Source organism: Podarcis bocagei, assembly GCF_964188305.1.
Source record: "Podarcis bocagei genome assembly, chromosome: 13".
NCBI classification, from domain to species: domain Eukaryota; kingdom Metazoa; phylum Chordata; class Lepidosauria; order Squamata; family Lacertidae; genus Podarcis; species Podarcis bocagei.
The window spans coordinates 19,265,266-19,293,014 of NC_138138.1; the positions used below are offsets into that span (position 1 = coordinate 19,265,266).

At 48.2% G+C, this 27,749-nt stretch overlaps 1 protein-coding gene across 2 annotated transcripts; it reads left to right on the top strand.

Annotated features, from left to right (window-relative positions):
* The first annotated feature begins 75 nt into the window (after positions 1-75).
* RCN3 (reticulocalbin 3) lies at positions 76-27,468 on the top strand. 2 transcript variants are annotated; one of them, XM_081166741.1, is made up of 7 exons: positions 76-147; positions 13,569-13,810; positions 18,945-19,138; positions 20,884-21,056; positions 22,499-22,559; positions 23,504-23,703; positions 27,310-27,468. In XM_081166741.1, the coding sequence occupies exons 1-7, from the start codon at positions 82-84 to the stop codon at positions 27,418-27,420; spliced, it is 1,047 nt and encodes a 348-aa protein (XP_081022867.1). In that variant the 5' UTR covers positions 76-81; the 3' UTR covers positions 27,421-27,468. The 2 variants fall into 2 exon arrangements, with proteins under 2 accessions (XP_081022867.1, XP_081022866.1); XM_081166740.1 differs by lacking the exon at positions 76-147 and adding an exon at positions 9,188-9,319.
* The last annotated feature ends 281 nt before the right edge of the window (positions 27,469-27,749 follow it).

A 27,749-nucleotide genomic window follows, 5' to 3' on the forward strand; every position in this document is an offset into this window, starting at 1 on the left:
GCTTGGCAAGAGCATGCCAGATGGCGCCCGGCCCTCCATGTCCCCACTCTCGGTAGGAATGGAACGGGACTGCAGAACCAGATGGGAAAGATGGGCATGGGAGCAGTCAAGAGAGTTGAGACGAGGAACAGCACATCAGGAGATGAGGTGGGGTGGGGTGGGAAGCTGTGCTGTGGGTCGGGGAGGGGGAGTTGGGAAGCGAGTTAAAAGCAACTGTGATAGGACTTTTATGGTCTTAGATATATGGTAATGTTCATAAGCGTACCAACCAAGCACATACATAGATCAGCACAGGAAGGCCAACCGGGAACCATTTTGATTCCTAAACTGACCAAATCTTTTCTCTGCAAGGTCAAAATGGAAAAGCCTCCCCATTGTCTTTTCCTTCACAAATCCTGTCTTAAGGGTATGTCTGTGTTTGAATAGGGTGTGAGCATGTGACCTGGCCCAGGAACTAAGTATTTATCATTACAAAAGACTGGCCAGGTTACCCAGGATATCCAATCAAGTAACCTGCCAGACAGGAGATAAACAAAAACAGGAGAAAAACAATATTAAAATTTCTATTTTGGACCGCCTTTTCTGTGATGTAGGTGTGATGTATCTGAGGGGTGGTCTTAGGTTACACCCCTTCTGTGATGTATGTATGATGTTTCTGGGGGTGGTCTTGATCTACAGGGTGCCAATTTCAAAAGTCTTTATAAGGCCTTGCACACCATTTTTCTGGGTCCTTCCTCTCTCCTGCAAGTGAGGGGAGCACCCTGTTGCAACAGTTCAATAAAGGCCAAGCCTACAGGCTGCTGTTTTGCTCCAAGTAATCCTGGTTGGTGTCTTTGTTTTTGTCCAAGGGAGCCCTCAGATTTTTCCGTTAACACAACCAAACAGAGAAGATGGAAACAGAGGACGCGGCCTCACACCAAAGACAGACCATCTGTCCCCATTAGGCTCACTGTTGCATGCACCAACCGGCAGCAGACCTCCGGGGTTTCAGGCAGAGGCCTTCCTTAGCCTTATGCAGAGATGCCCTATGCGGCCTAGGACCCATGTACCTACGGGACCGCCTCTCCTGGTATGCCCCGCGGAGGACCTTAAAGTCCACAAATGACAACACCTTGGAGGTCCCAAGTCGCAAGGTGGTTAGATTGGCCTCAGCTAGGGCCAGGGCCTTTTCAGTACTGGCCCCGACTTGGTGGAACGCTCTGTCACAAGAGACTAGGGCCCTGCAGGACTTGACATCTTTCCGCAGGGCCTGCAAGACAGAGCTGTTCTGCCTGGCCTTTGGTTTGGACTCAGTCTGACCCTTATGTCTTCCCTCGCCTTAGGTTTTGATTTATGGGCTACTTTTAAAATGAGGCTGCTTTTTAAATTGCATTTTAACCTGTATTTTAAATTGGGTCTCTCCCCCCCCCCCCAATTATGTTTCTATTGTAATTTTACTGGTGTTAGCCCTCTGGCCGGGGAGGGTATAAATAAAATTTCTTATTATTAAGGGTTGAACCTGTGACTTTGAGCATGCAAAACATGTTCTCTGGCCCTTCCGTAGATTTATTCCCGAAGCTGTAACTCCAGCTTCGACGACTTCGAAAAACCGAAGGGAAAAAGAACATCCCACCTCATTCAAAGCAATGCTTTTATCTCGTCTCACCCTGCCCACCAGGAGGAGCGCTTTTAAAGAGTTGATCTCCTGACGACCCACAACTACAGTAATCTGTTGGCACCTGGTGGCTCTGCTGCTGGCAGCTGCATGCTTTGAGAGTGTGGGTCGCTGCAAGAGAGCTGGGTTGTCCATGCGAGGTTGGTTGGATAAAATATGGGACACGGCGTTGTTGGAAAGAATGGCTTACCAGAATCATGTCACCAGAGGGATAGCTAAGAAAGATGTCATATGGGTGGCCCTTTATATCCTATGCAAACAAGGGTGGATGATTACTACAACAACCTCTATTGAGGCAAGTTACACTGTGGAGGGCTTGCATTAGCCAACTGAATCTAAACCACTGAGCCCAGGGCTTGCCGATCGGAAGGTCGGCGGTTCGAATCCCTGCGATGGGGTGAGCTCCCGTTGCTCGGTCCCTGCTCCTGCCAACCTAGCAGTTTGAAAGCATGTCAAAGTGCAAGTAGATAAATAGGTACCGCTCCGGCGGGAAGGTAAATGGTGTTTCCGTGCTGCTCTGGTTCGCCAGAAGCGGCTTAGTCATGCTGGCCACATGACCCGGAAAAACTGTCTGCGGACAAACGTCGGCTCCCTCGGCCAGTAAAGCGAGATGAGCACCACTGCCCCAGAGTCGTTCGCAACTGGACTTAACTGTCAGGGGTCCTTTACCTTTTTTACCTTTTTACACTATGGAGGGCTTGCATTAGCCAACTGAATCCTGCCTAACGGATTTTGTTTGTACTTTTCGTCAGTGCCGGCTCCTCCCCGAGTTCTCTTGGATTTTGTTTGTTAATTTAAATTGTGGCGTTTTGAAGTACAGTGTCATATTGCGTTACTCGAATGTGCAAGCCAGTGTGGTGTAGTGGTTAAGAGCGGTAGTCTCGTAATCTGGGGAACCGGGTTCGCGTCTCCGCTCCTCCACATGCAGCTGCTGGGTGACCTTGGGCCAGTCACACTTCTCCGAAGTCTCTCAGCCCCACTCACCTCACAGAGTGTTTGTTGTGGGGGAGGAAGGGAAAGGAGAATGTTAGCCGCTTTGAGACTCCTCAGGGTAGTGAAAGGCGGGATATCAAATCCAAACTCTTCTTCTTCTTCTTTGTCTGTTCTGTTGATTTTGTTTCATGCCTGTTTCCTATGAAATCTCAATAGAGATCATTTCTTTAGAAAATAACCGGTTAATATACCAATTAGTCGCACGGTGGTTAGATTGGTTTCAACTAGGGCCAGGGCCTTTTCAGTACTGGCCCCGACTTGGTGGAACGCTCTGTCACAAGAGAATAGGGCCCTGCAGGACTTGACATTTTTCTGCGATGTTTCCCTCCCCTTATGGTTTTGATCTATGGGCTACTATTAAAATGAGGCTGCATTTTAAATTGTATTCTAACCCGTATTTTAAACTGCCCCCCCAATTATGTTTTTATTGTAACTTTACTGGTGTTCGCCGCCCTGAGCCTGGCTCTGGCCAGGAAGGGTGGGGTATAAATAAAAATTCATTATTATTATTATTATTACAACTGATAAAATTAAGCAATTAAGCCCTGCCAGAAGCCTACCCCCACTTCTAAACGGATAGAATCATGGTTAGAAACTGAAGTTGCTGGTGGTTGATTTCAGGAAAGCAGCAATCCTTTAAGAGACTCTGTTGAAGTAAGTCCCATTGAACTTAACCAGGCTTGCTTCTGAGTAGACAGACATAGGATTCCATGGTGACTCATTTAATCTGGAGGGTGGAAACCAAAGGCTGAAGCTCCTTGAAAGGGAGGAAACCAATAGCAGGGGTGGGTACTTCTGCTGTTCCCCCTAGAGCTCTCTGTAAACAGGAGTAACCTGAGAATTATATAAGGAAGCCAAACACTTGGGAGGCATTTCCCAGTTTAAACAGGAGCTGTTGACTTTAGGATAACCTCCAAAAAAGCTCAGTGACATAAGATGCTTCTTTGTGGCTAGAATCCCAGAGAGCCCCACAGGCGTGAGACCTGTTGTGGGTCCAGATCCTGGCCTGAATGCATGCAGCTGGAGGGGCAGAAGTAGTTATAAATTCCAGTCTGAAAAACTTACAGGGCACAAATGATGTCTGAAGGTTTCGAAGCTGAATTCGGAGTAATTACCTAAATCAGGTATGAGAAACCTGTGGCTTCCAGATCTCCTCAGACTCCAACTCCCATCGTCCCAGATTATTCGCCATCTTGGCTGAGGCTGATGGGAATTGGAGTTTAGCAGCATGTGAATGAGAGCCACAAACTGCTAATCTCTAGGCTGGAGTCAGGAAGACAGAAATTAAATCTGTGGGAATGTTTACGGTGTTCAATGCCTGCTTTTGAGCTTCTCCATAGCGTAAGGCGCTCTAGGCAGAATAACGGTGCCCGCAAGGTCATAATCGGGAAGTGGAGGAGAATTACAATATGTTATATAAAGAAACAAGGCAATTTTCCCAGTAGCTACAAAGGGAAACTGGATTATGGGTGCAAACAGGTTCAGAAGTTGAAGTTATGGGTCAGGGAAGGTGGTGCTAGTCTGACACCTTGTGGAAACAACCGATACTACAGGAGCTCAGTTGAGACTGCCACCAAGATCCAGAGAGATGTTTCTCCAGAAAGAGATGTTTCCTGAGAGAAGGGAAATGAGCATAGCCCCAACGAACTGTGGGGAGGGGAGGATAACAGAGCAAGAGGCAAATGACAATGTTAAGAGGAGGTGTCGGAGGCTGAAGGGGTAACAGGGTTTAGTGAGCAGGGAGAGTCTGTGGCAGAGAGAAATCCAGAATTGGAGACAGAAGCTGAAGCAGGATTGTGAGAGGAGGGAGGCCAAGAGGCAGAGATGAGTCAGGCTGGTGAAAAGTCATGGGTGTCTCCTCCTCCTGCTGCGACAAGCTCCCCTTCTCCTGGTCTCCCAGGACCAGGAGAGGCATGAAGTGGGAGTAGCAAAGGCAGGCACACAGACACATCGCCGAAGAATTGATGCTTTTGAATTATGGTGCTGGAGGAGACTCTTGAGAGTCCCATGGACTGCAAGAAGATCAAACGCATCCATTCTTAAGGAAATTAGCCCTGAGTGCTCACTGGAAGGACAGATCGTGAAGCTGAGGCTCCAATACTTCAGCAACCTCATGAGAAGAGAAGACTCCCTGGAAAAGACCCTGATGTTGGGAAAGATTGAAGGCACAAAGAGAAGGGGACAGCAGAGGACGAGATGGTTGGATAGTGTTCTCGAAGCTACAAACATGAGTTTGACCAAACTGCGGGAGGTAGTGGAAGACAGGAGTGCCTGGCGTACTCTGGTCCATGGGGTCACGAAGAGTCGGACACGACTAAACGACTAAACAACAGTACTTTGGAAGTCGAAAGAAATCCATTCTGGAAGGCCGTTCAACTTCCAAAATGCTCAAAAACCAAATTGCGGCTTCTGATCGGCTGCAGGAAACTCTGCAGAAGCTCCGTTGGACGTTCGGGTTCCAAAAGAACGTTTGCAAACCAGAACAATCACTTCTGGGTTTGCGGCGTTTGGGAGCCAAAACATCCGAGTTCCAGGGCATTCGACAACCAAGGTACGATTGTAAAGAGTTAACCTCACTTACTCTGTGTGATTTACTGCTGGCTTGCTCCTGAGCACTGCAGCCTACTTCATCAGATGCACGAAGCCTCGTTTTAAATTGCAGGCTGATATACACAAGGTTGCTGGGGCACGGGTGGGACTGAGAACAGTGAGATCAGCAAAAGAATGAAATGCAGAAAAGCAGCCGTGGATAATTATGTTAAAGTGGCTGTTCACATAAACACCACACAAATGGGTTGGAGTTGATAACGCAAAGATCCTGGCATTGGTCAGCTAATTTGCCTGTGTAGTGTTGCTGGGTTTTTTTACCCTAATTTGAGCCACAGGACAGAGCATTAAACCTCTTGGTGAATTGTGAAATCAGCAGCTTCACAGGTGCAGCCTCTCTTTGAAGTTCCTTGTTCCAGGAATGCCCACCTTAAGGTGAATTACAAAGCCTCCTGTGAAACGTCCCCCCTCCCACTCACTTTTTTTGGATATTGGCATTTCTGCTGCTTTAAATACCTTCTGCTCACAAACCATTAGCACCCACTACTTGCTACATATGCATACACCCTGTGTAGCCTGAAGGCTACACCTTCACTGTTGTTTCTCACTCAGAAATAGCAGGGTACTTTGGAGAAAGGTACAGTGGTACCTTGATTAAGAACTTCATTCGTTCTGGAGGTCCGTTCTTAACCTGAAACTGTTCTTAACCTGAGGTACCACTTTAGCTAATGGGGCCTCCCGCCGCCGCTGCACGATTTCTGTTCTCATCCTGAAGCAAAGTTCTTAACCCGAGGTACTATTTCTGGGTTAGCGGAGCCTGTAACCTGAAGCGTATGTAACCTGAAGTGTCTATAACCTGAGGTACCACTGTATATCCATTTGTTTCAGTCAGCAGTGTGTAGGGGGGATCTTTTTCATATAACTGTAGAGTTGGAAGGGACCCCCAGGGGCCATCTAGACCAACCCCCTACAATGCAGGAATCCTGCCCACAGCTGTCTCTAGATAAGCTCAAACCAACCCAAGGACCGCATTGTATTATGTTAAGCCTTCTGGGGGCAGCATGTCAGTGGTGTGGGTGGGGGCACAGAAGAGAAAGCGACAAAGCAGCAAATGAAAATTTTGCCTCTGTATACAAGTAACCTAGTTTCTACGCACACCCTTACACGGCTGGTGAGGGGCACCTCTCAGGAAAAGGATGTGTGCCAGAGGAAAGGGTGTGGATTGTGTCGAGTCTTGAAGGTCAAGTAGAGAGGCATAGAGGCACCATGGCCTGGGCTCCCTCATCCCTTGTTTAAATAGAAGCTGATGGAAGCGCCAAGCCATTTTCCTCTGCTCCCCTCTTGCTAGCTCGGGTCCTTTCCAGTCCAAAAAATCAACAATATTTCTAAAGCGTGCCTTCCATCTGAAACAAAACTCTTTCTGATCTTCCTTCTCTGACCCAGTTCTACAATAAAATGTCCCCAACGGCCACCATCCCATAATGATGTGATGTGCTTTTCTACCACCTTTGTGGAGTATCATTCTCCACGTATCCAGAATGGCGGATATGGATGAGCATTTGCAGACAAGAAGTAAGGCAGAAGAGGAATCAGTACACTTTTGGAGGGCAGAAAGATGCAGTCCCACGGTTTGGGAAGCAAAATGGCTGCCCGCACGCATTTTGGAATCAGTGTTGCTTTCCAAAACTCACCTGCACTGCTGTTGCTGTTTCACACGATGGCAAACTTGGGTTGCACAAGTACAGTGGATTGGGAGGTCTTGCGCAACAAACCCGCTTCCCAAAAAAGAAAGAGACTTCCCACTTGTGGCTGCTGGGGCCTCCTGCCTTGTCTTACCTTAGGCGGCTTTGTCCTCAAACATTCTGGTGTGGGCCCAAGATGCATCAGGGCTGTCACTGTTTTGTGGGTGAGATTCAACAACATACCTGTAAATAAGGAAGGACCACAGCTCACTGGGCATGCAGAAAGTCCCATGGGCACTTCCGAGCAGGGCTGGGGGAGACCTCTGCCTGAAGCCCTGTAGAGCCTTTGCCAGCCAGTGTAGATGGACGGTTCTAAGGTAGACAGACCAGGGATCTGACAAGCCATAAAACTGATTCCTACATCCCTAAGGAACTAGCAACCGACTTGAGCCTTGCCACATTCAGCCCACACTACACTTCAAAAATCCTCGAGAGTTGGCATCCGTTTCGAGAGACAATAGAGTGCGCCTCCAGGGTTGAAGTCAAGCCACTGGAGAATCACAGCGCCTGCTGTGGCTGCAGAGACTGGCAACTCGTAACTGCTGCCTCCTGCGTTGCTTTTGATGCATTCGCAGCACTGAAGTGATCTCTCGGGGGCGCACTACTGGGCAGTGTGTGTGGAGGTCCTGGGCTGCCCAGACAACAAGACCCCCCCCCCTCTCAGCCTCGCTGATGTGGTCCAAAGGAAAGCAGAGCAATACATTTAGCACCAGCTTGGCTGCAGGAGGGGGGTTTACAAAGCACCATCCAACTGTCTTAGGGACTCCGCTCTGGATTTGTGTAGGATTTAATCCTTAGCTGTTTTGCCTCCCAAAGATGTCCCACAAGGCAGCGGGTAAACCCTACAGAAATATCGGACTTACTCTATGCAGACTTAAGCACCACCCAAACCTATTCAGATCAAACCTCTCTTCCTTCCTTGACTTCTGATGGCAAGGACTTGATCCTTACCATGAAGGACAGCGAAGTGTTGGGTGGTTGCTGGATGCTGGGGGGACAGGTGGTAACCCCTGCTCTGTTCCCTCTAAGCCTCTAGCTCAGCGGTAAAGCCTCTGCCTTGCATGCAGAAGGTCCCAGAAACTCTGAACCTGATCCCCTAGAGCAGTGTTCCCCAACCTTGGGCCTCCAGCTGTTTTTGGACTACAATTCCCATCATCCTTGACCAATGGTCTTGCTAGCGAGGGATGATGGGAGTTGTAGTCCAAAAACAGCTGGAGGCCCAAGGTTGGGGAACACTGCCCTAGAGCATGGGTAGGCAAACTAAGGCCCGGGAGCCGGATTTGGCCCAATTGCCTTCTCAATCCGGCCCGCGGACGGTCCTGGAATCAGCATGTTTTTACATGAGTAGAATGTGTGCTTTGATTTAAAATGCATCTCTGGGTTATTTGTGGGGCATAGGAATTCGTTCATTTTTCTCTCTCTCCAAAATAGAATCTGGCCCCGCACAAGGACTGAGGGCAGTAGACCGGCCCCCTGCTGAAAAAGTTTGCCGACCCCTGCCCTAGAGAGCTGCTGCAAGTAGACATCCCTGAGCTTAGACAGACCAATGGTCTGACTCAGGCTGCTCCCGGTGCCAGTGTCAAAGTAAGGTTAAAATGCCAAGCAGATCAGTTTCAATGTGTGCAGATCAGGTTGATGTCTGTGTGCTTACTTTTATCTTATCTTGTCCTTTGCCTCAGGCAGCAAAACTTCCTGGGAGGTGAAAGGGAGGCATCTAGGGACTGGAGCTGAAAGTTAACGGGCTCTCTAAGCCCCACCCAACGGGGAAAAGCCAAAAACTGATTTGAGATTCCTGCATTGGACTAGATGACCCTGGGGAGCGCCTCCAACTCCACAGCTCTGTGATTTTCCATGATTGCACTCAATGGGGGTTGCAAGGTCGCTGTGCTTAAGGCTGCACGCCCGCCGCCCCCCCCCCGTCCACGCTGCCCTTTTATATGCCCCAGGCCCACATTTCGTACCTACTGAAACCCCAGAGCGATTGCCAAATTGGGGGGGGGGGAATTAAAGGGCGGCGGCGGATCATTGGGGCTGGAGCAGCCCTGGGGGGTGGCGGCAGGGGTAGGTGTCTTTCTGCCGTTGGTCGACAAGAAGAGGATCCCAGAGCCCGCCCTGCCTTGCTGTAACTTGGGGGGGGGGCGAAGGAAGGGGGGGGGAACTGTGGGAAGAATGGAACTTTGTGTCAACGTGGCGCCGGCCGGCCAGTCCCGGAGCCCCTCGGCCACGCCCCTGGGCCGACGGCGGCCTCCGATTGGGCTCTGCGGGGATGAGGGGCGTCGCCCTGGCGGGCAGGAGGGCGGGGCGGGGAGACACCAGCCGTGCTGAAGATGAGACGGGGCGGCACTTGCAGAGGGAGCATCCATCGCGCGGGCTACAGCTACTGGTGAGCTGGGAGAGGCACGCTTGCAAGAGGTTTGCATGCTGGGGCTGGGGGGTGCGGGGTTGCATGCAAGGGGGGCTCAGAGGCGCGGAGGAGAGGTGGGCGCCTCGACTTAGGAGAGGGGAAGGGGCCTGCTGGAGACCCTGAGGAAGGTGGGGGTCTTTAATAGGGAGCGAAAAACGCGTGGGAGGGAGGGCTCTTGTTGGAGACACGCGGGCATAATAATGCACGGATTGTGCATTTTCCTTTTTTGCAGCGTGCAATGCCCGGCGGATTCAATTAGTCGGGGCATCCTGATAGGTGCTGAGCTTGCAGACTACCGCGATGCCGCGGTGAACGGAAGGAATTGTGATTTCCATTTCCCCCATCCCCCGCCTGCCCCACAACTACCCCCTTGTGTCCCTCGGAAAAGAGCAGCGTGGCTGCGCTGCGCCTTGGGTTGTTGCGGCTCTTGGGTCAGAATTGGTGCTTGAGGTTGGGCAAAAGTAGAGGGCACTGCTAAGGCACTCTGGGGGCGGCGTAGGGAGGCTGTATTGTCCCAGAAGTTTGTTTCAGACCCGCATCCTTTATGCCACGGACATCTCACGTGGTGCCTTCGGGGAGTTTGTTGGTCTCGCAACTCCCAACAGTGAGCATGGCCTATAGTCAGGGATGACCACGTTGGCTACCCCTGCCGTAGAGCCCGCTTCTCCATCCAGCCCGTTTCCTGGTGTGAAATGCCAATCCCCTCCCCTTTTGTCCTGGGGTTAAACATGCTTCCCTTCCTTTCTTCAGTGTGGAGCGTAGTTACCAGTGTCCCCTTATTCTGAGACACTGTCTTTGTTTAAAGTTGGGGCTTCCAAAGTCTTTGCAGTGTTGGAGGAGAAAGTCGCTTGTGTTTACCTTTTCTCTATCTTTGGCATGTTAGCTCTGCTTCCCTTCTGAGGCAGGTCGCTTTGTATATCTGGAAGGGCTCGGTTTTAGTTTTGCACATTTCACAGCGGCGCTGTAGTCTGCAAGTGTGGGTTAGGGAAGAGCAGTAGTTGGGAGATGGAGGAGTGGAGTGGTGTACAGCTTGTTTCGAGCCCCAAAGTTGCATTTGCTAGTGGTTTAAATAATTTGGCATGGGATGTGTCTTCTTTGTACCGCAGCCCAGGAAGTAATGTGTTGTTCTGATTCTGCTGTCACTTTCATCCTCAATAAGCTTTGTTCCCAGCAAAGTGGGGACAGCTTTAATTCAGATGCCTCCAGGAATTGAACATTCTGTATTTTGGGCAGCACAGTTGGGAACTGGCCTAGTTCCCCTATGCTGCTGGGATTACTGAATTTATTCTTCTCCTTTTTTTAGTTTGCCCTCGAAATAGCAGGCACAGTCCTTGTTTCAGAACTTCATCTCTCACTCCAGGTCCTTAGAGCTCAAGAGATCCAGTGGTGTTCTGGGTTAAAATGTATGTAGGAGAACAGATTACAAACCGGGACTCCTGGGTTCTCTTTGTGGGTCAAAACTCCCAGCACTCTCTAAAAGAGAAACTTGCGTGCATGGCTGGGTGAAACGGAATCAAAGAAGGTGGACGCTCCTTGTTTCTTTGGTATGGGAAAGTGGAAACAATTGATGAGCTTGGGGGCATCTTATCTATGGTGTTTGAGAGATAATGGTTAGAATCAAAATTAAAAAATAGTCCAGTAGCACCCTAGAGACCAACTAAGTTTGTTCTAAGTATATAAACTTTCGTGTGCATGCACACTTCTTCAGCTGAAGAAGTGCTTATACCTAGAACAAACTTAGTTGGTCTCTAAGGTGCTACTGGACTATTTTTTTATTATTATTATTTCAACTGCGCCAGACCAACACGGCTACCTACCTGAATCTAGTGGTTAGAGTGTTGGACTGAGACGGGGGAGAACCAAGTTCAAAACTGAACATTGGATGAGTTTACGCCAATCATTCTTATTCAGCCCATCCTACCTCACTGGGCGTTATGGTGATGAAACCGGGGTGCTTGTTCTGGTAAAGAACCATGCATGTGGTACTGAGCTCTTTGGGAAAATATTGAGAAGTCTGTGATGTTTGCTGCCCCCATGTAGACTCTTCCAGTAGAGATTCCATAGACATCCTCACATTTGACTTTCAGCCACCTCTTGAAGACTCCCCCCCCCCCCGCGAACAGACTTATGCATTTGTTTATATCTTCTCAAGTAGCCAGTCATTTTAGTAATTGTTTTGTCCTGCTTTTAATGCTTTTGTTTTGTTTTTAATTATATTGCTGCGTTTCTGAGAGGGCAATATTTAAATGCTTATATAAATAATAGGAAGAGTTCCCTACCAGGCCAGACTTTGCCCGTGTGCTCAAGACATCAATTCCATAAAACATATTTTGTTTCACTGTGCAAAATATGAGCAAGCCAGGGCTGAACTGATACTACCCTTGCTGGTACCTTTCCCGGGAAAATCAGAGGCTCACTATGTCAGGTTCCTATTGGAAGACCGGACAAGTCCTAGAACATTAGCAGTGGCAAAGTTTTTATCCGTGGTCGCAAAACCAATGATCCCTGTATTCTGAACAAAATGCTTGTTTAACCTGGAGGTAGGCTGTATGAACTGTGTATTGCTTTGTAATGATTTGTTGGGTCTCTGGACCGTAATAAGGATTGATGATGATAATAGGAAGAAACTGTAATAAATAAATACTTGTTTAAAAGAAGTGTAGTGGGGTGAAGCATGTAGCAAATATTGAGAATCATAGAATTGGAGAGCTGGAAGGAACGCTGAGGATCATCTTAATTCAACCTCCTGCAGGAATATGCAGCTGTCCCATGTGGGGATCGAACCTGCAACCTTGACGTTATTAGCACCACGCTCCAATCAACTGAGCTAAGTCAGATGATTTTGAAATGTAGGCAGTGGGACTTCCTGGCATGCGAGGAAGTGGAATAGCATTCTTTCTCCACTGTCAGTTATACTGCACTTTACGGAGTATAAGAGGACAGGTCCCTGCCCACAGGAGCTTACAAGCTAAAATTGACACAGGGCAGATGACGGAGAAAGGGGTAAACAGGGAAGCAATATGTAGGTTGCTTCAGTTGCACGTGCTTAGACTTACGTAGTTATGGGCTGAGTTGTAGCAGGGCATGGGCACCAGGGGTGTGCACCAAAGGCTTTGTGGTGGGAGTGGATTTTCAGAGGGCGTTTGAATGAAATGTGAGAGGTGGCTCCAGGACAGGTGTACTCAAAGGCAGTTCAAAGTATCTGGGGCAGCGAAGGAGGAGGGACAGAGCCTTTTGAGGGAGCAGAAGACCTTTGGATGTTGGAGGGAGGTGAAGCTAAGGAGCAAAGATATCTCAGGCAGGATTGTATCAGGGTGTAAATGGCAAAGTAGTGGGGAGACTCTGGGAACAAGGATTCAAGTATTGCGGGACTGATTTTGTGTGTGTGTGTAAATAAGAGGATAAACAGGGAGGCAGGCTTTCATCTTTTTTAGGTTGTACAGTGGTACCTTGGGTTAGGTACTTAATTCGTTCCGGAGGTCCGTTCTTAACCTGAAACTGTTCTTAACCTGAAGCACCACTTTAGCTAATGGGGCCTCCCGCTGCCACCGCAAAGTTCTTAACCCGAGGTACTATTTCTGGGTTAGCGGAGTCTGTAACCTGAAGTGTATGTAACCCGAGGTACCACTGTATTTGAATATTTCCAGGCTGCAGTTTCTTATGAAAATATTGCTGGATAGCTCTGCTTGTTAGAGTGTGGTGCTGATGCCAAGGTTGCAGGTTTGATTTCCATATGGGACAACTGTATATTCCTGCGTTGCGGTGGGGGTCGTGTTGGACTAGGAAGATCCTCATGGTCCCTTTCCAGCTTTGATTCTATGAAATATCACAAGGCAGTATACCAACCAAAAAATACAGTATTGCAGTGAAAATAAAGAAACACATCGGTAAAAGCTGGATGTGAAACAATCTCAGATTTGAAAGTCCAGAGTAGCACAGTTTTTAGAAGGCACCTGAAAATGAGCAGAGGCCCTCCTGCCAATCTTCTATTGGCAAGGAGTTCCACAGGACAAAGGCTTGGCGCCTGGTAAAGGCTAGTCAAACCTGGGGGGAGGGCACATGGGATCCCAAAAGCCAACAGATGGCGGCTAATATTCCCTTGTCACCTTCTTTTCTTGGAAGCGGTGTGGAATGGAGACCCATTTGGAGCAAAGTGGGCTGGCTCATGATTTATATATGCACCGTGTGTGTTTTCTTTCCTTACTGACCTTTCTTCCTTGTTCCCAAGTTGTGTACAATGGCTTGGCAGAAGATGCTGTTTTCCTCCTGCCTGTTGACTGTGTGCCTCACGTGGGTCTTGGCCAAGCCTCCCCCCGACAAAAAGGACCGCGTCCACCATAACCAAGACTTGAGCGACCACCCTCACGATGACAACCAAGATTTCCAGTATGATCACGAAGCCTTTCTGGGCAAGGAAGATGCCAAAACGTTTGACCAGTTGACTCCTGAAGAGAGCAAGCAGCGGCTTGGGTAATTGGAACTGGCTGTTGGGTGAAGAATTTTGCATCTTGAGGAGCTGAGGGAGGAGAAGCAAGCTTCTAGAGATGTTTGTGGTTGATGGCATCTCATGGGTTAAGTGGGGGGGGGACACACGTGAGTAGCATTCCCCATGTTCTATGGGTAAGGCTTTAGTGCCTTGCATAGTACATTGCCCATCTTCACAAGCTAGTGAAACTAGAATAAATTTTGCACAGTAAGCAACCTTAACTGGGACGCGGGTGGCGCTGTGGGTTAAACCACAGAGCCTAGGACTTGCCAATCAGAAGGTCGGCGGTTCGAATCCCCGTGACGGGGTGAGCTCCCGTTGCTCGGTCCCAGCTCCTGCCAACCTAGCAGTTCGAAAGCATGTCAAAGTGCACGTAGATAAATAGGTACTGCTCCGGCGGGATGGTAAACGGCGTTTCCGTGCTCTGCTCTGGTTCGCCAGAAGCGGCTTAGTCATGCTGGCCACATGACCCGGAAGCTGTCTGCGGACAAACGCCGGCTACCTCGGCCAGTAAAGCGAGATGAGCGCCGCAATCCCAGAGTTGGTCACGACTGGACCTAATGGTCAGGGGTCGCTTTACCTTTAAGCAACCTTAACTAGCATTGATTTAGGTCAGCTTTCCGCAACCTGGTACTCCAACTCCCATCAGCCCCAGCCAAAGGTCAGGAATGATGGGAGTTGTAGTCCAAAACATACAGGTTGGGGAAGGCTGATTTAGACAGGCTGCATAATCCAAGTGTTCTTGATACAGAATGAGGGTCATCCCGATGTCATTCATGGGCAGTTTTGGAGAACCTGAGTTCTCCAGCGCATTGTTGATATGGCGGTTGACCTTTGGCCCTTTCCAGATGTTGAACTCCAGTACGGCCCATGGCCAGGGCTGAGGGGAGTTACAGTCCAGCAACATCTCAAAGGCCGCAGGTTCCCCACTCCTTCCTAGTAGCATAACACAAAGACCCCATTACGATTAGACAAGACATTATGCAAAATATGGCAATTTGACAAGTGTGCAGTGCCTTAAATTTCATCGCGTTGACCAGAGACAGCACTTGCTTTCACCGTGTTACTCTCTTTTATTATTGGCCAAACACAACACGAAAGAGTGCTGCAGAAGCCCTGTCACACATTCCTCAAATGCGTAAATGGGCATTAAGTGTTCAGGGGTGGGAACACATGGTCCTACCTGCTCCGTGTTAAGAGGGAAGGTCTAAATGGGTATCTAAGTGTCTTCTGTTCAACATGCTTAGAAGCTCCTTTAGACCATGGGTAGGCAAACTAAAGCCCGGGGGCCAGATCCGGCCCAATCGCCTTCTAAATCCGGCCCGCGGACGGTCCGGGAATCAGCATGTTTTTACATGAGTAGAATGTGTCCTTTTATTTAAAATGCATCTCTGGTTATTTGTGGGGCCTGCCTGGTGTTTTTACATGAGTAGAATGTGTGCTTTTATTTAAAACGCATCACTGGGTTATATGTGGGGTATAGGAATTGTTGCTTTTTTTTTCTTTTTTCAAAATACAGTGGTACCTCGGTTTGCATATGCTTCAGGTTACAGGCTCCACTAACCCAGAAATAGGGCTTCAGGTTAAGAACTTTGCTTCAGGATAAGAACAGAAATCATGCTCCGGTGGCGCAGCAGGAGGCCCCATTAGCTAAACTAGTACCTCAGGTTAAGAACAGTTTCAGGTTAAGAATGGATCTCTGGAACGAATTAAGTACTTAACCCGAGGTACCACTGTATAGTCTGGCCCCCCACAAGGTCTGAGGGACAGTGGGCCGGCCCCCTGCTGAAAAAGTTTGCTGATCCCTGCTTTAGACCTTCCTGATCAGTGCAGGAAAGTTTGGGGTATGAGCACTCGGTGTCCCCGATGTCCAGGGTGGAGTAGGGTGGTGTGCACCTGCTTGTCCCGTCCCCCCCCCCCCATTTTATGCCCACATGCGTTCATCTGGATGCACAAAGAGGGATTTTGTGTTCCCACTAAGCCAGTCTTTGGTGTACTTCCAGAGAGGCCCAAAACTTAATTTTAGAGATGAGACCTCCCAACCATTTCAAACTAGTTTCCTTAAGGCATCAGGTTTTCTGCCCGGCGGAGCAGAAAACTGACTGGAACGACCTGCCTCAAGCCAGGCCTTTCCTGTGCTAAAGCGCTCCCAACATGTCTGCCACAGAAACTGCTGTGAATTCTAGAAGTTTCCAGGGTATATTATAGGCCACATATTTGGTTCGTACAGGGACCTGGGCTGGCTTTTTGAGCCTCATCACTTGCCCTGTGTGAATTAAAAGGATGTTCTATGAAACACCTACATGTGCATGTGTGTGTGCGCAAGGTAAGGTTGGTAACCGTGGATACACTAGTTTCCAAGGAAGCATGTTCACCATTACTGGCTTTTAAAATTGAGGAACCCCTGCTAAAATTCCAGTTTGCCTCAGGACTTTCTGAAGCCCTTAGGATCTCTTGGTCTGGGAAGACGAGTTCGGATTACCATTGATTAAGGGTTCCAGTTATGGGCTCCTTTGAAGGAAGGTGCAAGGTATAAATTAATTAATGATAATGTTAAATAAAGAAATGCCCTCAAATCCAATGTGGTGGTGTGGTTAAGGTGTTAAGTTACAATTGAGGACACCCCTCAGTCATGATGCTTCTTGGCTATCCTTGAACCAGTTACTTCCTTTCAACCTAATGTACCTCAGAGGATTGAGGTGAGTTTAAAAAATAAATAAATGAGAGGAGCGTGGGCTGTAAGTGTAATAAAAAAATTCATTGGGTTGAAGTCTCCTTCATGTCTCTTGAATATGAAGCGCCCTGGGTGGCCTTGGACAAGTAACTCTCACAGGTTGGTTGCGAAGATAATGAGGGATTTAATTCCCATTAGTGCCAACCTGCAAGCAGATGCCCCTTATACCTGCACCCCTGATGAGAATACTGTGTATCTTAAGGAGTGGATATCTTAAGGAATGGAGAAACTGGATTTGGGGGGCAGTTTTTCTCCCTCTGTTATAATACAGTGCTACCCCGGGTTAAGTACTTAATTCTTTCCAGAGGTCCGTACTTAACCTGACACTGTTCTTAACCTGAAGCACTACTTTAGCTAATGGGGCCTCCTGCTGCTGCTGCGCCGCCAGAGCACGATTTCTGTTCTCATCCTGAAGCAAAGTTCTTAACCCAAGGTAATATTTCTGGGTTAGTGGAGTCTGTAACCTGAAGCGTATGTAACCCGAGGTACCGCTGTACTAGAGCCAGGGACCATCTAATGAAGTTGAATGTAGGAAGATTGGGGACAGACAAAAGGAGGTACTTCTCCCCACAGTGCTTAGCTAAACTGTGGAGTTCACTGCCAGGAAATGTACTAGCTCCTGCCTCTCTGAGCTGAGGTTTGCTGCCACCAGCTCTTCTCCTCCCTCTGACTTTGATGCAAGGACCATTCTCAAGGCCTACAAGTGATGAATATGAGTTATTGAGGTGAGGGAGCATCAAACACATGCCTGCCCGCCCCCAGAGAACAGGGTGCTTGCTTTCGTCCACTTTCCTTAGACCCAAAGAGAAATAGCATAAGACCAAAGAGATGCTGGAACAGTAGAGAGAGGGGGGGGAAAGGGTTGCGTTCAGTCAAGTTCTACTCAGAGAAGACCCACTGAAGTTAAAGCATTGAAGTTTTTCATGCCCATTCACTCAAATAAATAAATAGATAAATTGTGAGGCCATAAACATAAGTACTCACAGTAAGATGATAGAATCCAACTCATATAAGAGTCTGTCGTCTCTATCTATCTATATCACATTCCCATCACTGTATGATGGAGGCTGGTACACACCATCCATTAAAAGCCTCCAAAGAATCCTGGTAACTGTAGTTTACCCCTCACAGAACTAGACCCCCCAGCACCCTTAATTAAACTACACTTCCCAGGATTCTTTGGGAGAATCCATGCACTTTAAATGCATGGTATGTAAGCAGCCTGAGATTGGATAGAACCCAGTGTCTTGTAGGCAGCTGAACCCTAACAGGCCATTTTAGGAGCTTTTAAATAAAGTTTAAACTTTATTCAGACTTAAATTAAGAGTTTAAATAAATAAAGAGGACAGCAAAGGAAAAGAGCGGTGCACGAAAAAAAAACCACTTTTAGAAAACTAGCTAAATCTAGCTTTACATTCACACCAAACAAGGGTCCTCCTCGTGAGTAATGCAGCATATTGGCTGGTCAGAGGGCAGGTAAAGACAAGGAAGGATGACAGAATGTTGGCAATGTTCCATTTTTAAGAGCTTTTGACCCCGGTTGCTTCAGATTGGCAACTGGCTCTGACCAATCACAGGAGTAGCCCATAACCCAAAGAAATGCATAGGGGTGAGAGGAGGAAGAAAACAAGGTGGCAGAGGCAGGAAGGCGGGGTGGACGGCTGTCAGAGTCAGAGAACAACTTTTACTTTGTGTATTGGGAATGTGGCAGAAGCTACATGGTCTGTCTGCCTCTAGAAAATGGAAACTGAGTGAATGCAGATCTTTAAAGGCTGGGGGTAATGCCAGATGCGGGTGGCGCTGTGGTCTAAACCACTGAGCCTCTTGGGCTTGCTGATCAGAAGGTTGGGCATTCAAATCCCCATGACGGGGTGAGCTCCCGTTGCTCTGTCCCTGCTCCTGCCAACCTAGCAGTTTGAAAGCATGCCAGTGCAAGTAGATAAATAGGTATCACTGTGGCAGGAAGGTAAACGGCGTTTCCATGCGCTCTGGTTTCTGTCATGGTGTTCCGTTGTGCCAGAAGCGGTTTAGTCATACTGGCCACACGATCCGGAAAGCTGTCTGTGGACAAACGCCTGAAACGCCTGAAAGCGAGATGAGCACCGCAACCCCATAGTCGCCTTTGACTGGACTTAACCATCCAGGGGTCCTCTGAATACTAGCTATTGGGATTCACAAATAGGGACAGCTCCATTGTGTTCAGTTCCTGTTTTGGAACTTCTCAAAGGCATCTGGGTGACCAACTGAGAGAACAGGAAGCTGGACTAGATTAGCTGAGCCTTTGGAGTGATCTAGCAAGGCCTTTCTCATATTTGTATTACAGACATATCTTGGCCATTTCCCTGTTCTCTAAGCCTCTTTGTTCTTGAACCTTCCCTCTGCAGAAAAATCGTAGATCGAATCGACCGGGATGGGGACGGTTTTGTGACTCAGCCTGAGCTGAAGGAATGGATCAAGCATACTCAAAACCGCTACATCTACGAGAATGTGAACAAGAACTGGAAGGACTATGACAAGAATAGTGATGGCCACATCACCTGGACTGAGTTCAAGAATGCCACTTATGGCTTCTATGAAGGTGTGGGCAGAGGAAGTGCTGTGTGTACGCACAGGAGAGTGGGAAGGGTGTGTAGTGGATGTCGGCCACCTGGGAGATTTCGGCAGGTTGTAGTTCAACTCTGGAATCAGGTGGAAGAGCTGTTTAGCAGGAGGGGATGGCTGGCATTGCAGCATATAAAAAAAGCATCTTGTGTCCGAGTAGTGTTATGGAGTAGCCTGAGACCCCAGGCCAAAATATGTCTACATTATTTAAGAAACTGGAGTGGATGGTAAAATGCTGGTTCATGCTTTCCTCCTCTAACATCATCCTGGAACATTGGGAGAGGGGAATGCACCCACCCCCCACCAAAATTGTGGAGGATATTTGAAGAAAGTTCCTCTTTCTAAGAGGGCAAGCAGAAAAAAAGGAAAATCTCAGAAATCCTCTCTGGTGTTGGGGGAAGGCCTTCTGAGGGATTTTAGCTTGGCTCTGTCTTAAATGTCCAGTTATCTGGGGATAACAGGCTCCAAATGCTCTCTGATCTGTTTACGCCAATAAGTTTCCAACGAAATTGGCTGATGGGCACAAGGACAAGGGCTCAAGCTAATCTGCTTGCTCTCCATCACTTGTTGCTAGCAACCTAGTTGTAGCTGGCCAGGGCTCCCAGGGCTGGCCTGCTGCCTTGGGAGGGAAGGAGAGAGGGCAAAACATTGGCCTCTCTCTGCTTCTGGCAGTTTTGTGACCTCCTAGTGCCAGCTCTGAGGAAGCAAGCCAGCTGGCTGTGAGAAGCCAGTTTCATCTCCCAGAAATGCACAGAGGACTCACAGGCTGGTTGAGAGAGGGCAACATTGGTCCCATTAACCATCAGCATTATTGAAAAAACAGATTTAACGGCACAGTCGTATCATTGGTGCTGCCCAGCTGTTGGGGGGGGGAACCTTTGCTAAAACAATGAAAAGGTTGGTGCCAGGCAGGCCTTCCTAGAGAGAGCATTCCATTAAACAAGGGGCTACCACAGAGAAGGCTTGTTCTCTTGTTGTCGCCCTCTGGGCCGCCCTTGAGAATGGCCTCAGATGATTATCTTGGGTCTGTCGGAACACGCCAGGGGGTCACACAGAGCCCCCAGGATGAGGCAGACCTCTCCGGCATCTTCCTGATGAAGCGCAACCCCAGGACACCTATAAATCATCAGTCCTGGTGCACACCAGCGACACATATCTTGAAGACTATGTGCACACTCTTATCAGCAGAGTTTAACAGAGTTTTGGTGTGTTCATTCTAAGTATTTATTAAGCACAAGTTCATTCTAAGTATTTATTCAGCACAAACAATCATGGCGTCTCTCCTCTTTCTTCTCCAAGAGAGAGAGAAAGAAAGAAAGTACAAAAGTACAGTGGAATGGAAGAGATAAGACTAGCTTCCATTCTCACCCTTTCCGAGCCTAGAAAGTAAACACAGACATGTGATATAACAATCACACATCCAGCAACGGAGGAGTTAAATGCTAACAGTGTCCTGGCAGGTTCATAGGGGGAAAGCTGAACATCTGCAGCAAGGACTGTCACCTAGTCGTGTAAAATCCCACTGTGATTTAGAACCCTGGAAAGTCAGGGTTCTAGATCGTGCAGGGAGCAGAAAGAGCTCCCTGCTGCAGGTGCTATACTCCCAAAAGGGGGAGAACCAGTGATGCAAGCCCTTGCTCTCCACCCCCCATGGTGGGAATGCCTGTGCGTGACGTGGCACCCTTGGGCTTCACGTATACTTCTTGCCTTTGATGCCATTAGGAGAGGAGTTTGGTGATCTGGAAGACAAGCACTCCTACCGGAAGATGCTGGCCCGGGATGAGCGGCGGTTCAAGGCAGCTGACAAGGATGGGGACATGACCGCGACGAGGGAGGAGTTCACAGCCTTCCTCCACCCCGAAGCGTTCGACTACATGAAGGACATTGTGGTGACGGTGAGGCTGGAGATGGTGAACGCTTGGTGGGAGGAGAAGGCTCTGGTAGACTAGGGTTGCACATGCACTATGCCTTTATAAAGCACATTCAAAATGCATTTCCCCCCTCAAAGAATTCTGGTCATTGTAGTTTAACTCTCTCAGAGTTACAATTCACATAAACCATTAACAAACTACAGGGCCCTGAACATAGCTGTCAACTTTCAGATTTGAAAGGGATCAGCAGCCTCACCTGTCCCGGGGACAGTCTATGGGATATCTAACAATCTGGGATAGCAGCGGGAAACTGTCCTGGAATAAGGGAATTTCCTGGGGGGAAAGGGAAGGTTGACAGCTATGGCCCTGAATTGACTCTTCTCTTGTGGCTTTCAGAGGAATTAGCCAGCTGGCGGGTTCCTGCCAGGGGGGTCTACCGGACTTATCGCTGCCATGCCAAGAACACCTCATGCGTCCCAGTCGACCAGGGACTCCTGCCCTGGGCCTCGGACAAGCTCTGCACAGGCCTAGATGGCAGCCATTTTGTGTTGCTCTTTGTTTCCCTGCACCCAGTCCAAAACCTCTTTTTTCCTCTCCACAACTGGCCATGGCTTTTGGGGGGGGAGGCTACCCCACCACTGGGACACAGGTGGTGCTGTGGGTTAAACCACAGAGCCTAGGACTTGCTGATCAGAAGGTCGTCGGTTCGAATCCCTGCAACGGGGTGAGCTCCCGTTGCTCGGTCCCTGCTCCTGCCAACCTAGCAATTCGAAAGAACGTCAAAGTGCAAGTAGATAAATAGGTACCACTCCGGCGGGAAGGTAAACGGCGTTTCCGTGCACTGCTCTGGTTCACCAGAAGCAGCTTAGTCACACTGGCCACATGACCCGGAAGCTGTACCCCGGCTCCCTCGGCCAATAAAGTGGGATGAGCGCCGCAACCCCAGAGTCGATCATGACTGGACCTAATGGTCAGGGGTCCCTTTACCTTTACTTTATCCCACCACTTCCACAACGTCCTTCTAGGTGAGCTGCTAAAGCAGGTGGAAAGCAGCTGTGGCTCAGTGGCAGAGCCCTTTGGCAGAAGGTCCCAAGTCCAATCTCTCTGCCATCTTGAGGCAAGCCTGGGAAAGAACCCCATCTGAGACTCTGCCAGTCAGAGCAAGCAATACTGAACTGAATGGAGCAAGTGACAAGAATGGTCTCTATTCTGCATAGCAAGAAGCCATTTAGTCCTCCCCAACTCCACCCCATTCACTTTTCAGGACCTTCCCACATTGCTGCAGACATCCCATACCAAACAGCAGCAATGATTACAAATCGCCTCTTGCAATGGTTGCTGTTATTTCTTGAGTTTGGCAGGGCTCTGGTGTCCTCCATGCACAGGTCTCTGTGGGGAGGAAGATGTATCTCCTTTTATCATGATCCACCACACTGGTGTAAGCTGCTTTCCTTTCTCCCCTGCAGGAAACCATTGAGGACATCGACAAGAACGGGGATGGCTTTGTCGAAGTAGAAGAATATCTTGGTAAGATGGAAGGGCTGTGAATGCACAGGATTTGTTTCTTTGCTCACCTGCCTAATTTGACTCCTAGGAAAGTGCCCTGGTCGTAGGGCAGAGCATAATTATTATTATTTAGGAAAGAGGAATATATATATTCCTGCAGAATACTGACAGTCTGGCAGAACCCTACTTCATTTGATTTATAAATCAAACACCCCACAAGCAAATCGAGGAATGCTTACTGGCATAGAACCACAACAAAATGTTCAGTAAAGACAGGGCATAGTCTAACCTCCACATAAGCATTGTGCAAGTAAATCAAGATGATGAGTGTTGAATAGAATGCCACCTGGAGGAGCCTTTCAGTAAGAACGGCAACACAAAAAACCTCCAAAATCTGGTAGAACGGGTAGCTTAGCTGATTTGCTAAGACGAATCGAGTCAGTCTTTCCAAATCATGCTGAGTGTAGCCAGTAGTTGTGAAAGGCTGTCCTCCATTTTCATATATGCTATTAAACAGTGCCATTGTTGTCCAGAGTCATTGTCTGGCCTTTTTGCCTCTCTCAACTAAGTTGTTGGTTTCTCTGGGGCAGGTTTCTTGTGGGGAGAGGGAAAAGGTTGTCTGGCCCCTGCCCCTTATTGAACAAGGACTTAGTTGACTTGAGAGAGGGGCCACTTGCTTTGGTCTTCCCAAATAATAGTGGCAACTGTCTTTTAGAAAAAGAACAGGTTTATTTATTTTGCTTATTATTACCATTGATATCCCATTTTTCCTCCAAAGATCTCAAAGTGGTGTGCATTCTCTCCCCAATTTCATTCTCGCAATAACCCTGTGAGGGTAGGATGAGAGACTGTAAGCACCCCAAAGTCACCCAGTTAGCTTCTTGGCAGAGTTGGGATTTGAACCGCTGTCTTCCGCGTCCTAGTCTTAGCACGCTAACCCCTACACCAAACTGTTTTCTGACCAGGCGACATGTACAGTCCTGAAACAGGGGAGCCCGAACCTGACTGGGTGAAGACGGAGCGTCAACAGTTTTTGGATTTCCGGGACCTCAACAAAGATGGCAAAATGGATCGGGAAGAGATCGGGCACTGGATCTTGCCAACAGACTATGACCACGCCGAGGTGGAGTCGAAGCACCTCCTTATCGAGTCGGACAAGGATAAGGTGAGGGTAGAACCAGGCACGGAAAGGAAACCAGAGGGGGAAGGCACTAGGATTGTTTTGCTTTTAGTAGACAAGGAAAAGAGAGAAAGATGGGTGAGTTACAGGCAGAGTTGGATGGGGTGAAGTATTAGAACAGGAGAGATGAACACCTATGTGCAGGTAACATGAGCTGAAGCTTTTTAAGTCCTAGTACTGATAGGGTGACTTTCACTCTAAATCTCCTGTCCAGTAAGTGGGAATTTAGAATGGATGAGTCTCAGCAGAAGGGATGCTTAATCCTTTCCCCACCAGCTATTTCTCTGCTTCCAAATTGTGCTTGCTTCCCATGGGGTTGTCCATATGCCTGCACCTTTATAACACTGCAAGGGAGCGAGCCCATTTGGCGGAGATGAGCAGAAGCAGAGAAATGGCAGGTAGGGAAAGGATGAAGCACCCCTCCCCTAGGCACTTTCCCCACTCGAAATTTCCTCCTCCCATAGTTGCCTTCCTTACATAAAAACAGAAGCGAGACTCTTGACAGCTGGAGCTGCCATCCCCATACTTTCTCATCCGAATGAAGGGAGAACCATTATTTTGGGGGAGTGCCACACCATTCCTGACCCTGGCCTAGCCAGAACTCCTGCTGTTGCTTGTCATAGCCATTCTGCCTCAAACCAGAGGCTGTATTTCTTGGTTTGCGAAAGATGGAAATGGGTCCTGTGGTTGCTAAGCAACCACAGAGCATATTTCTTATCTCTGGAAAGTCAGAGCTAATGGGCTTGATCTGGGGGGAAAGCACACAGTCAAACTCTATCTATGGGTACAGGTCTGGCTCAGTTTTGACTAGCAGGGGAGAGCTTTCCTGTTTGAGTATCCCATTTTGGTAAGTGGCTCAAGGCTATAAACAAAGCCAGTTTCTGGAACAGGAAATCTAGATCAACAGTGTTCAGTCCTGCCTTTGATGGGGTTTTTTCCCCCAGTTCCCCAATGTCAGACAAGAAACGGATTTCATCCTAAGGAGGGAGATTTTCAATTTGCCCATCAAATGAGCTCATTAATATTTGGACTAACTATGCTTTGAAAATACCTTTTTGGTACCCTCTGCACTTCTGCCCAAGGGAGAGTAGAAAACAGGATCTCAAATAGCTTTCTTGCACTTGGGGTTGCAGTATCTTTTGATGGGGAGCAAACTATTCTGCTGGGCTTAAAATGCAATACAAATTTTATCAGGCTGTCACAGACCTGGTAAAAACAAGTGATAACCATACAGGTTTTTTTTAAACTCTGCACATAGTTAAAAATATATGGTACTTATATGAACTAAGGACAGAAGCAAGCTAAGGTACAATTAAAATACTGAATTCCCTTTATGGGTCTTTGCAGCAGAAAGAAGAAATCTAGCAATGTTGTTCATGCCAGACAAATATATAGGCCAAATACCATTCAAAAGTCCTTCCTGGCAATTTTAATAGGATAGGAGTAAACAACCTATTTCGCTTATCTCTGTAAAAGTTGCACACAAATTGAGCATGTGTTAATACCCCAAAACATGTATTAGTACCCCAAAACAGTCATCTAGAACAACAGAAGGAAGACAATTAAATCTAGCCCTAAATTTGTAAGGAATTAAATCGGAACATTGAGGATTTAGGAGGAAGCATAAACTGTCTGCCTTCCAATATAGTGGACATTTTGTCCAGGGCTGTGGCAAGCTGCCCAAGTTCCTCTCCCAAGTTGTCCATTATAAAAAGAGGCAGGAGGGAAGCTTGCAAGTAACCGAATTAGCATCCCTTAGACCACCCTCCACAATTCTCTTCCTCAAAGAAAAATACATGCCTACACAGGCGTACGTCCCATGGAGTTCAGTGCGGTGTATAACCAGGTAGGTTTGTAAAGGACTGCAGCCCTGCTAGATCGGACTGAAGGCTCATGTTCACACACTGGCCAGCGAGATGCCCATGGGAAGTCTCCCAAGCACGGCATGAGTGAATAGTGCTCTCCTGCCCTTGATCCCAACAACTGGTATTTGAGACACGCTGCCTCTAATATTGCCATCAGGACTTGTGGGCATTGTTAGGTCGAATTCACAGAGGGTAAGACTAGCCCCCTTTTTACAGCTGTCCAAGTTGGTGGCCATCTCTACATATTGTAGTGAAATTCCAGGGTTTATCTAAGGACTTAAAACAGCAATCCCACACACCAGGGATGGGGAATCTGTGGCCCTGCAAATGCTGATTACCCCATTCCATCATCCCTGACTGCTGGCTGGGGCCGATGAGAGTTGTAGTCTAGCAACACATGGAGGGCTGCAGGTTCCCCATCCCTGCTGGACACACTTAACCTAGGAACAAATCCTACACACATAGGATTGCACATATTCTCGAAGCACGCACAAAGGATTGCAGTAAGTCTTAAAATGAGGGAAGGGTAGAAAGTTCTATACAAGGTTCTTTCTGTATTTCCTGGTTGTTGAATGGGGGGGGTGCGCCGTAGCTAGGGACTATTAAGTGTGATGGTGACATTCCTGTTTTCTCTCATCTTCCTTCAAATCTTGAACAGGTACCGTAACTCGAATGATTCCAATAATCGAGTCCCTTAATATGTAATTAACTAACAAGGCAAATGCAATTTAGGGGTGGGGAGTTCAGAATAAAATTACCAGGGGTGTTAATTGGGTTGTAATTCTGTCCTTCTCTGCTTGCCTCCCTTTTCTCTCTCTCTCTCTCTCTCTCTCTCTCTCTCTCTCTCTCTCTCTCTCCTCTCCTCCCTTTCCTCCCCCATCGCAGGATGACAAAATAACCAAGGAAGAGATTTTGGACAATTGGAACATGTTTGTGGGGAGCCAGGCCACCAACTACGGCGAAGACTTGACAAAGGATCATGACGAGCTGTGATCCGAGCGGGAGGGGAACGTACATTAGGGCATCCTCCTGCAACTGAGGGCCAAGGGGTGGGGTGGGGGACAAAGCACACTCCAGAAGGAAATTTTGTTCTTATTTATTGGTATGAGGGCCTGCTTAAGCTTTCTGAGAAACCTAGTGGTGACTGGCATACCTGGGTGGGTTTTCTTTTACACTCCATTCCTGCTCGCCTACACACTCCCACCTCGACAAAGCACTGTGAAGCTTGCTACACTACAGAATTGTGTCTTACACTCCAAAGGACGAACAGAAGGAGGCAGCTTAAACGTTATGCTCAACCCACCTCCCCTGGCTATTGTGGCATTCAATCTATTCTGCAAGGGCTAATGTTGTGCTCAATGTTTGCGGATCTCAAGGGACCCACTGACTGTCTCAGATAGGCTCCGCTCCTGCTTCTCGAGGGGCAAAATTCTAACACACACACACACACACAGTGCTTCCCACAAGCCCATATTACCTTTTTAACACTCATCTGAGACCCTCTTGAGGGTGCAGATGACCTGAAGGGGGTCAACTGAGAGCAGAAAACCAACAGCTTGTAGTGCGTACTAAACCTCCTCCCACAAGCTACTTTTTGTTGATGTAAAACCAGTCGCGGGCGTGTTTCCTGCAGCTCCATTGTAATGTCTAGTTCACCCTGTGACTTGGATTAAGCATTGCTCTCTTGAGGTTCTGTGGTTCCTCTCTGTTTCCCCTTCCTCTCTAGGATGGCAAGCTTTCACGGGAGGAGTTTGTGGAGTTTCTTCGGCAAAGTATCGCCAGCGCCAAAGACTATGAAGAAGCAGTCAAGACGCTGAAGGGCCACCAAGAGCTGTGACCTCATGACTGTAACACTCTGGATTATTAATAAAACTATTCCCCACCCCCTCCTTGATTTTTATGTGGTATGGGAAGACTTAAGGTGGAGGGGCAAAGGGAGAATAAGGCTACGTAGGACTAAGAGTTTGGAGAGAGTTTGGATTTGATATCCCGCTTTATCACTACCCGAAGGAGTCTCAAAGCGGCTAACAATCTCCTTTCCCTTCCTCCCCCACAACAAACACTCTGTGAGGTGGGTGAGGCTGAGAGACTTCAGAGAAGTGTGACTAGCCCAAGGTCACCCAGCAGCTGCATGTGGAGGAGCGGGGAAGCGAACCCGGTTCACCA